At 38.5% G+C, this 12024-nt stretch overlaps 1 protein-coding gene across 1 annotated transcript in view; it reads right to left on the bottom strand.

The window, feature by feature from the left end:
* Positions 1-1032: 1032 nt before the first annotated feature.
* LOC107188074 (lachesin-like) overlaps positions 1033-12024 on the bottom strand; it is a 261941-nt gene continuing 250949 nt past the window's right edge. Inside the window, exons 10-11 of the mRNA XM_015576318.1 lie at positions 8131-8229; positions 1033-1264 (exon numbers count right to left, since the gene is read on the bottom strand). Of these exons, the coding sequence (XP_015431804.1) occupies positions 1191-1264; positions 8131-8229 (173 nt within the window). The 3' untranslated portion in view covers positions 1033-1190. The remainder of the gene's footprint in view (positions 1265-8130; positions 8230-12024) is intronic.

Below are 12024 nucleotides of genomic sequence, written 5' to 3' on the forward strand. Positions count from 1 at the left end.
GTTTTATTCCGACATGTAGAATAACCCTTTAAAGTTTCCGACACCAATAAACAAATGCACACTGTATGAGTAATCGAAGAAATTCTAGATATTTTTTAATTACAACAAAGATAAAAGTAATTTTCAGATATTCAAACGGCTCTTTGTTTCTCACCAACCCAATAGTATCTAAGGTAAAAAAGTTCATCGTACGCTTTATACAAAGTTGTAATAAAAACAAACTATATTTGAAGTGATAACAACGTAAACTAAAACCTCTTATTGTAGACAGAATATTCCAAAGAAAGGAGCATAATGAGAGATCTGAGCTTCTATGTTCCAACGCGACACCGTATATCAGTTTGCCACAAACGAACGTGATAGATTTTTCACATTAAAATAAATTGAATTATGCATCCAAGAAGAAAATAACAGTACTTTAAACCTTCGATTCATTTTACTAACTCATGTCTCACAGCAGTGCTCTCCTTATCATCGGTCAATAAGAATTTCATTTATCCGTACCTTCAATCGATCCGTTTCAATCGCTACCATCGATCGCGACTTCGTTCGCGGAAATCGTATGAAATCATGTAGCTGAAATTTAGATAGGGAAGAAAAGACTCACGGGAAAAGCGGCGTGGAGTGTTCGGCGGTTGCGCTGGTTCGATTCGTTCGAAAAACGACAAGAATCGTTGGCGCGCGCATGATCTCTGGCGGCGGCATAACGGCGTTATACAATATGTTACACTGAAAGCGATAGTCGTTGCACTTTGTGATTTGACCCTTACCCCACGGTACTCCACGCCTCTCGTGTAATGCGCTCGTTGCTCGGTAGAAATTCCATTTTTTTTCTCTTGGTTTTTTCTCTGGTTCTCATCTCATCTTCACTTTAGACACTGCGCTACACTGACTTGGCACGCGTAATTATTATTCTTATTTATTACTTATTTCCCCCTTCCTCTTCCATTCTTAATACGACACTAACTACTCAGTCAATTTTCCGCCTGTGAACCGTATGTGTAACGTGTTTTTTACGTGTGTGTTGTCGGGAGGGGGGGGGCATGTGTACTTTCTCCTGTTGTGAGCGTGTGGTTGCGGTGCCCCGGTTATTCGAGTTCTAAACGTCATTTTAGTATCTCCGTTCGGTTTGAATCGAGTCCGTGAATTACAGGTGTACGGACGTCGATGCCGTCCGTTCTCGGCTCCGTTTATCGTACGATCGACACCACGATCAGTGCGATCATTAACAGCACTCCTGATGCCGTGATGGCTGCGGATGAATCTGAAATCAGAGGAGAATTCTTTTTGTTGTTGGTGTTCTATTATGTTTTTGTTCGACGTTTCTTTTACACTGCTCGAAATAAGTAGAGGATTATTTATTTTATCTTTATTGCAGTCAGTGTATCTGTCGATATTGCGTATAATACAGTGAAATTTTTTTTACAGAAACATAACTAATGTGAGTAATGTAAGAAAGAAAAGGAATCATAAAAAGAATTATTGTTAGAAAGAATTTGAAAGAATGGGAATTTGGCAAAGTATTCGTTTCGTAATTTTCACTCGATTGATGTGATAAAATGATCACAGTAGCGACCCTCTAATTGTGTTAAGCAGTATATAATCACATCTTTATAGAGGAATCAGCAAAACCGGACATTATATAGAAAGGTGGTTCCTCTAATGATGAAAATGACATACAGATGTTAAATATTTCATTAAATTTTTGATTTTATTCGTTGACGAGGAATTCAACTTTTATTAGTAAAAATGGCAAGAAGTTCTTCGACATTGAAGGAAACTATTTCGAATACTAGATGCTAGCAAGAATTGTTCAATATTAACCCAGATAAGCCAGAATTTGTTTTGCAATTTTCTTCAAAATAATATTTTTACTAATTAAATTTCTGTAAGTATTACTGTTAGCTAGTTTTTAGAAAAATTGCTTCGAAATTCCAATCCATTTCCTCCCAAAAGGACATTAGGCTAGATATAACATGTGCCAAAAGTCGCAAACCGAAATTACCGAAAAGTCGTCCTTCTGGAAGGATGACAAGTTTATCCGGGTTACTAAACATTTTTGACGGTCAAATGGTCGTTACTTCTGTATACATTTAATAAATGAAAAATACAAAAGAATCTACAATTTACTTATTATTCATGTATTCCAATTCATAGAAGATGGGTTACACAGGTTTTAGGGAACTGAATAAAAGGAAGAAAGGGTGGAAGATAAAATGAATTATAAAACTTACTTTATGAATTATATAACTTATTTTATCATTCATTTTCGTAAAGTCGTCTATGATGCTCAATTTTCATCATTCTTTGTCCTAGTGTAATAATCGTGCCGTTTATAATCAGATACGCATCACATACAGGAATCCGGCTTCTCCTTTATAAAACTTTAAGGGAGAATCGATTTTTTGAGTAACTGATTATACTAAAATCAGAATGGGCCGACTGTATAATTTGTGAGGCTCCTTTGATTTCGAAAAGTTAAAATTCCTCGAAATTTCGGGAAACATATTCGAGCCAGAAATGGAATTCTGGACAAGATGTTTACTCTGAATTATAATTTCAAATTTCCGATTTTCAAGCAAAACGTTCGAACCATTCCGTTTAAAATCCAAATAGTTTTGTTTGGAAGTTTAGGGGACGGTTCTGTCACGAGTGTTCGGCGGCAGTTCGAAGCACGCAAGTTGGTTCAGCTCAAAGTCTGGAAGTGCAATTAGTTCTAATGGTTCTAACACGGAACAATGTCGAAGTGTCTGTAGCCGATTTTGACGAAACTTTCCATATCTGTGAGTTAAGCAAAATTAAGGAACACTTACTTTTCCGTAATAAAACCAGTTTTTAGAGATTCATCAATTCTATCTAACTGTGAGAAATATTTAAAAAAATTATAGATATTGAAGATATTGACTCAAGAATGAAATATTAGCTGCCTTCCCAGCATTCACAAATTTCAGCTATTTTCACAGAATTTCTCATTTTTCCACTTAAAAAAGTTGAAATTACCAGATATAGAATAAAACTGTCTAATTTGTAATAAGTAGACTCTACATTCAAATTATTTTTAATATAATAGAAGTATGCGAAATACAGTAAACGACAAAGCTTTTATCGAGTTTAACTTTTAAATGACAACACACCTATATTTCTTAACTCTTTGAATCCTGTTGGTATAATATATCTCAAAAAATTTTCAACACTATACTGCTAATAGAATACGTTATTATTAGACTATGGATGTTTATGCAAATATAAAATTTTATGGATTAATCTTTAGAAACTGAACCCAAAGAATAATTTATTTATTATGTTAAAGGTTCGAATAGGTTCGAAGTAAAACAATCTAAGGAAACTTTCTAAAACATTGCACCATACTGAATTTTAGATAATCGGATGTTCTATAAATGCATAAAATCGCAGTCTAATAGTTATAGGAGGAAAATTTAAGCAATTAAAGATTAATTCATTTATTTTATTTTTAATCCACTGAAATCGCTAAAAGAAGAACGAATTCTTTTATTTCTACTCCTGCCTTTATAAATCACTTCACGAACTATCATTTTTCATAAGGATGCAGTTATAATTAGCCGGTGGATTTTATGAATTTATAGCATATGCGATGATAACAAATTTACTGTATTAAAAAGTTTAATAAACTCCACTACGTTTTTTGTTTCCTTTGGGACCTGATAGAACCTTCATTGATACAGTAAACAAATTTCTGTTTATTTCTAGTCCCCAAGTCTAGTAGTAAATTTAAAAAAATTCATATTTGCACAAACTTCTGCAATCTAGTTATAATTTACAACGCATAAAAAATCGACAGACCGTTGCGACAGACCTGATCCTTAAACCGAACAATCCCTCGTGATGAACATTTCAGTCCTTTCGAAATAAATCCGTTTCAGGCCTCCTGTCCGCCAACGCGACCGAAAACGAGAACGTTTCTGCGTAATCAAGGCTGAAGGAGCACAAGATCCCCGTGCTCGTTTCCATCTAGCCGCATTAGAAACGAGCCGAAAAGCACCGAGTGAAAAAATCCTTGGATACGAGAGGCCAGAGGGGAATCCGTTGCCGTAAAAATCGCGTCGGTAGCCCCGAAAAGGTATGATGGATGCGGAAATCAAGAATTTCCCCACGGAAAGTCCGTTGTTCCGATGGAAAGACACAAATTCAAGCGCGCGAAGGATCTTTTCCGACGAGACGAGAAGCCAACGGAAGGATAAGCATGGGGGCAAAATGGTTAGGGAGGAGTACAGACTGGGAAGTACAGAGAAACGTCGAGAAGTAAGAGTAACAAGAGAATGGGAAGTCAAGTTATTCTTCCAGCTGGCCTGCGATATACTTTTAGCTATTACCCGCTTCGAAACAGATGTATTCCGCTGCTTCTTCCCAGCCTCACTCACCTCTAATTACAAATCAGAAGCGACCCGTTGGGCCTTCGCCCCAATCATCCCTCCTCAATCCTCGTTTCCCCGTTTCGTTTCTCAGCCACGAGGCTAACTTCTACCTAGCGGGGCTGATGTTCCTTCCCTCGTTCTGTTCGAATCTCTACTGGAGAGAAGGATTCTCGCCTTGTTCCGCTGGGTTTTGCGCACTGTGTCCCTTTCCACTCGCATTTCCGCCACTCCGCGCTCTGTTTTTCTTTTCGCGACTTTTTTGCGTCGGTTTTGTGGCTCCCGCCGCGGCACCCACCCTCACGCTAGACTCTTTTTCCCGCGAAATCGAGCGAGTGTGGCCAAATTTTTTTTCGGGGCAATTTGTCACGGTTTCGCGGTTGTTATACCGTGTGGATGATCGTGGAATTTTTTGATCTAGGTTTATTATCGCGTCGTTCATTTCATCGGGTATGCAAATTGTTACGGGTAAGTAGTGGTTGAATTGTAGAAAATATAACGCTGTTTAATTTTACGAAACACACACCGTGGAACGAGTAGATTCGACTGGGATCGAATTTTTTCTGTGGCTTTACTTATGAATGGATTTGTAGGAGATTCTTCTTTATTTAGACTGAGTGCTATAAGCGGTGGATATAAAATGGGGGGCAGTCAGGGTTGATATGTGTCATATCTTTACTTATACGGAGGTGTCTATCGGTGGCAATTGGAACATTCTTTCTTTTCCTTTTATGCATTAATAGTACCAAGCAAAAGGGCATTGACTAATATTAGGAGTGAAGTTTCCTCACTTAAAAAAAGATGATCGATGCACGAATAATACAGTAAAATCTTGCTACAGGTTCAAACCTCGGGATCGCAGGGTGTGTATTTAGAAAAGACTGAGTCAATTTTTTCCCTATAATTTCTTTTTTAGTTTTAATCGGAAATATGTCACCAGCGTGTTAATAAAACTTCCCTTCCATACTTGCCTAGCACTCTTCTCTCATTCCTAAAAAAAGTTCCGTCATCCACGTCTAAAATTATCTACTCGTCCCAAGCACTCGAATAAACGAACAGAATACTCAACCTCTTCATTCGTACCACTAAATCTCAATCAGACCAAATATTCTCCGCTCTCAGTCACTTAAAATTTACACGCTTAACACAAATATTGACAAGTATCTTTCATTCTCTACAATAACAAGGGACCAACTAAAAAGGACCCATTACACTCGATCAAACGCGTAATGAAACGCAACAAAAAGAACCACACAGAACAATTTACCTAGCAGGAGTTTCAACGGGATTCATCGTTCCGACGATTCCATCGCGAGGCAAGTTCGGTTGGGGTCACAAGAGAAAGAGAGAGAGGGAGAGAAAGTATCGGGGTTCTCTATGCTCGGCAGTTCGAAAACGAATTTACCCGAGGACATGGTGCCCCGGGAAACCGTTCGACCTTCGATACCAAGAGGGTGAGTCGGGGTGGCTACCAAAGAACTGGAAGTACTTATCAAGTTGTGGAGGGCTCTCGCGCGAGTTTCTTTTTTTTTTTCCACCCGGGGTCCCCGAGCAAAATTACCTACTTCCACGGGACTATCGAGATCGAGCCCGCGGAGGAAACGGATTTTCACACTTTGCCATTATGCAAATTCCTTTTAAAAAGAAACCACCGGTGCGCGGAGGTCCTCTGTATCGAGGAACGAGGGAAGAGGGCAGGGAGGTGCGCTTGAACCGCGGCTGTTCCGTCTGTTCTGAATGAGGGCCGAGTGGAAGGCTGGACGAGGACGGAGGACGGGACAAAGACCGTGATGGGAGGGGGGGAGCGAGTGGGGAGACGGGGGTGGCGTGGAAAGAAATATTCCGATAATGCCCCGAAGGCCTAGAGGAATTTCTGCAGGGGTGCCAAGCCTGACCCCCGCGGCCTGACGTTCGAGCCTCTGTCATTTAAATGCCACTGCACCCACCCCCTTCTATCCTCCAACCTTACGAAATGCCGGATAAACCGCAACTTCGCTCCGAAGCTCGCCTAAGGTTTTGTTTCCTCTGCTCATTTGCCACCGTCAGCCTTTATTCCGGATAGATTTCAATGCCTGTCGACCGTCGCGGACCGATTTCAGACTTCGATCCTGACGTGGTGGACCCGCCGTCGTACCTTCTGTCGGCTTCGATATCGATGTTTGAGGTATTATCAATTTTTCTGACCGAAGGCAGTGTCCGATTAATGAGCTACTGGCGTCGGGGAATTCCGGACGAACCGTGGGACGGAATGACTGTTTCTCTCGTACCAGCATTTTTCGTCTGGACGTAAAGGGACGAATTTCGACGGAAATCTTCGTTGTATCGAAGTAGAATGAAGACAGTCGGGGTTTGTCTGGGTTTTCGTTTTTTTTTTTTGCGAGAAGAAAATTAACAACGTACCAGGTGATCCGTGATAAGTGTATTGGGAAGGGGGATGATGGCAATTCAGTTGATGGAAATGTGATCTGATTGCGTGTTTTTAAGATGATAGTGTTCTGGTCGTTGATTGAAATTCTGGAAGAACTTTCGAACGATTACGCAGGAGAACAATCTATTTGTTGCCAGGGATTTAAGAGTTGATTTTGAGTATTTAGTGCTCGTGATTCTGAATATGCCATTACTTTTTCTTGGTTGGCTCTAGTTTTCGAGATATGCATATGTCTTAAATATGTATACAAAATAAGAAAAAATAAAACAGCAATTTCTATGATTCTGAATTAATTTCATTTATGAAATGCGATAAAAAGAGACAGAGTAATTACATAGAAAGTATTAGAAAGTTATGAAAAAAAAAGAAACAATCACTTCCATAAAATTCATCTCTGAAACAAAATAAAATCATTTATTTTCTTCTTTACTTTGGAAATCACTAATCTGAAAGTAAACAAATGCAGGTTTTAAGAAGAGGATACGTAACAAAAAAGCAATAGTACTAGGTACTTAAAATCCATATAAACATTCAATTTCAACTGTTTCGATTATTTTGAAAATCGCAACCAATTTAGCTAAAACGAAGATGTAATGCGAAATTAGGATCCTCGAGTACTTTGAAACCGATTTTAAATCTCTGACAACATGAAAACATTTTTTCTTCCCCGGTTTTATCTTCGTATTTAGAGATACTAATAAGGGAATATTTTTTGTTGTTACATAGGGAAATTAATGAACGTCGCGAGTTATGTCGTTTCGACTGTAATTTGCGTCGTATATGTTTGAAATAAATTCATTTACATTTGTCTCGATTGACTTATTGTTTCCCACAAAATTAAAGCGTACGAACGGGTAATTCATCTGAGTGTTCCCAAATTCTTGTACAAGTCACATTTACTGTGTATCCTATAACATTTTCCTGATACATTTCAAGAACATATTTATAGAGTTATTTCTATAAAATTTTTAACAAATATTAGAGGCACTTCGACGAACAAACGGATTATATAAACAAATACACGCGTAATCAATGCACGCTTCGAAACATTATCTGTATTCTCGTCACGTGTCGCTATTTAAACGGAAAACAATGAATTCTAATGGACTGGCTCGGCTGGTTATCATTTTATAAATATAACCGTCGGTCGAGGACGGTCGTGACGTCGAGCATTACTATCGACTCTTCTCTTTTCAGGGAAATGAGTTCGGAAAATAAGGAAGAGGTGGAGTTGGAGTGAGACGTTAGCCGTGTCTATCAGGGTTGTCTCGTTTAAATTAGCCCACGGTTACACACAGCAACAGAGCTTACCGCTGTCTGGGGGCCAATTGTAATTCCTTTTCCTATCTGGGTCGCTCGATTTTTGCTCCGACTTGCCGATCTCGCTGAGGTTCGACTGGAATTTATTACCTGCAAGCAAAAGTAGACGTTGGTCTGAATAAAATTTGACACGCGACGAAACTGCGAAATCATGGCTGACGAGACAGTGTCTAGTCTTAAAATGAATATACAGACCACCGGCCACCGATATTAAATGCAAATCTCTTAAATTCCTTAAAGGAAACGCGAACCAGAGTCATTATTCATTCTTCTTTACGTTCCAGCGGTCTTTCTTATTTTAACGTTAGGAAAAATATGACGGTTTTTCAGAACACTTCTTTTTTTGTACAATTAGTTTAACTATATTATTTACGGACTATGCCGTTTATTATTTAACCCACTGACAACTGCGCGTTTTAAACTTCTCGTGTTGGCATTGCTGTGTTTCAGTAAGACAGTTATAAATAAATTATTTATAAATGTAATAACGAGACATTTTAATCTAATGAAGTCAAATTATATTTTTTTTCGTAGTAACCTATACAACTGAAGAGAAAATGAATATTTCGAATGGTAGTGTCAAAAATGGCAGATAAGATATGTGACGTACCGGTACGATTACATTCGTCCGTGGGTTAATAAAATTATTCAATTTTTTGGAATTCGCTCTTTATTATGCGACGTTTGTACTTCTAATTGTTCTGGAAATTCTTGGCACCGATTGCTTTGTAATTGTTTCGCAGTAGTTTCGTATAAAATGATAAATTCATTATTATATTAATCTTTAAGATCAAAGTTACCATTCATGATATTACTGTGAATTAATGCTGGCACGTACATACTTCATATTATAAATTCGTTACATATTACAAATTCAATACATATTTTTTCTACGTACAATTCATTACATATTTCATTTACATTCATGGTCATCTGAAATTCGTACAATCGATCTGTCTAAAACAAACAGTGTCCCGTACTTCTTTATTCCGTTATTAATAAAATTTGTACTAATTCGTTGAGGTGACAGAAACATAATTCAAAACTAGCATTGCAATTACATATAGAGAATGATAGACATGGTTTGGCCGTTCTTTCTACTTCTCCCACCCTTTTTTCTCCCCCTCACACATCATTTTCTCTCTCTCCCGCTATCGATAAAATTGAAACAATGTTAACTCAATCATATTTCCGAGATGACGCGTGATTATAAGACCGATGAAGCATGATTATACAGAGGAAATACAAGTACTTCTCTTTTTAATAAAATCACTAAGAGAAGTCGTTTAATCCATGCGAAATACCGTTCAACGTTACAAGCTTCATGAGCTTTACAAAATTCTAATTCAATTTTTACAGTCAAATCCGGCACACACAGACTGTACCTTCAAAGAGTACATTGTAAATTCAATTTTTTTTCATCGTGTGAAGCAGCAAAGCCCCGAAGTGATAGCTTATTTGATGAATTTTCGCCACGTGGAACTTTCACATGGGAGGTGGGAATGTTTGTCGAAATCGTTAAAAAACCGAGTCGAACGGATGAAACGCCACACGGTAAATTGTTGCACAGTACTGAAACCGGATACACGTTGACACGTTGCAAACTGGAAAAGTGCGATGAATTAATACTACTCGCTACCCGTAAAGGTGCGTTCAATTATCTCTTTCAATGATAATATTCTTCATTATATTGGTTTGTCGTGTTTGACAAAATAACGCTGTGAAATGACGTTAAAGTTAAATTAAAGTGTAATTTCATACAAAATGGAATAAATTCAATGACAACGCATGCCCTGTCCCTTTGTAGGTGAAAACGCATTCATACCATTAATGAAAAGTCGGAATTTTTGAAAGGATCATGTTTCCAACGACATTTTTCAGTACTGCCCCTTGTTTCAATGATTTTTTTGTTAAACAGTGGTTCTTTTTATTTCAAATGTTCCAGTTAACAATAACCACATACGTTCCTTCCTTTCCAAATTAACTAGCTGTTTACTAAAGAAATTTCGGTTAATATCTGCACGCATTTCAGTTTCCAAATATTATCTAAAATACAGATAGCACCTAAAAAATTAAACCAGCATTTAAAATTTAAATACCTTTATAAACATAAACAAAGCAAATTACGAATTTCCCACTGATCAGTATCGTTTCCAAAGCCTACATCCGAAAATCTGTCCAAGTAACTCGGTTCTTCGTTGCAAGGGGATTCCACGATTAAAACAAAACCGATAGCAAGACATTTCACATCGTGGACGGTCGTTAAGCACAATTCCCCCAGGTCGTGATCTAAATTCAACCGCCTTCCTGGCCAGAACGAGCGCGGCGACGAGCACCAAAGAGGTACAAAGGACGCCGAAACAATGGGGGTCAGAAGAAGAGCAGAGGAACGAGTTAAAGAATGGAAGGAAGTGGCCGCGCAGGGGGGTGGCGGAAAGGAAACACGGACAAAGGGAACGTACGACGAGTGGCCCCTTCACTGAAGATGTTTACGGGCCTGTTACGCGTAAAGTGGGTGGCAAACGCGGTAACTAGTATGCAAACTACGAGTAAACACAATTGCCTTATCCCACCCGCCATGGCGGACCGTACTATGCTGCCTGTGCGTTTGTCGCGGTCCAGTCTCCTGGATCAAATCAAGTAACGAAACTAGCTCACGGTTAGGATGAAATTTATGACACGGACGGTTGAAATCTGCTATTTTTTAGACGTTTCGGAAAGTTGTATATTAACTGTGGACAATTCAGTTTTCAAAATATGGCCTCAGAAATTGTCCTTACTGTGGAAAGTTGTCTACTGCACATTTGCGTTTTCAGCACTTCGACTCAATAGCAATTGACGTGCTAGAAATTTCTGAAACTCGACTCGATCAGTAATGTGTCCACTAGACACGCGATACCCTTGGGTCATACAAAAAGCTATATGAAGCTGTAATACTAAGAATAACTATATATACAAAATTTGCATTGATTCGGTTGTAAACCTGACTTGAAACTTTAAACGTGTTTTTCTCAAAACCACATTTTTGAAATCGGTGACCAAAATATCTCGAAGTCGCGAAGCAAAAAAGCAATCATGTTGAAGATTTTAGAACGCAACACTGTTAGCTACCCTCGAACCAGAGATTCGTCGTCCGTGGTATGGACGATTTTTCGGTAATGTAATCTTCAGGCCTCGCGTAACTCCAGTCAGATGGAGGTGTACGGGCCGAATAGAAATTTTGTGTAGTTACAACTGTGGATCCATTTGCATACATCAACCCCGACCAGGAAAACCGAATTTCCCACAGGAAGAGATCCCGTTGACGGGGATCGTGCCGAGTCGACGTCAACAGAATCCATTCACGGATCTCTGGTTTTCTCGTTAGCGGTCTTCCCACTCGGTTTCGAATGGTCTCCGCTCTGCTTCGAAAAATTGGACGAAGGATCGATCATAATACTGTTGCAGTGACCGGTCTAAATTCACTGTCTTGAATAGTCAAAGGTTCGCTCACTTTTCCGAAAGAGTTCTAGTATCAGGCGCAGCAATAAGTTCTATTCAAGAGAACTCGAAATCTGACGAATATTAAAATCCTCGAAACCAAAACGTTGGATTTACAATTTTCGTTTTATATTTTCGATTTACGTCTGCACAAGGAATTACTTCCTCTTCGTTTATACAACGACATTCTATATATATCCAATATAAGAACAACAGTCCATTTGAACTCTTAAAGTCTACACTATATTCCTACTGATTCAACCACACATGGATTAGCGTAATCCAGACCATTCTTTTGATAATAATAATAATAATTTATTGTAACGGGCTCTAATTCAACCATTATACATTTAAATAATGTAGGGTCTGCTGTACCAGTTACAAAGTTTTTTTAATAGATTCGTA

Source organism: Dufourea novaeangliae, unplaced genomic scaffold (genome assembly GCF_001272555.1).
Source record: "Dufourea novaeangliae isolate 0120121106 unplaced genomic scaffold, ASM127255v1 scaffold115, whole genome shotgun sequence".
NCBI lineage: Eukaryota > Metazoa > Arthropoda > Insecta > Hymenoptera > Halictidae > Dufourea > Dufourea novaeangliae.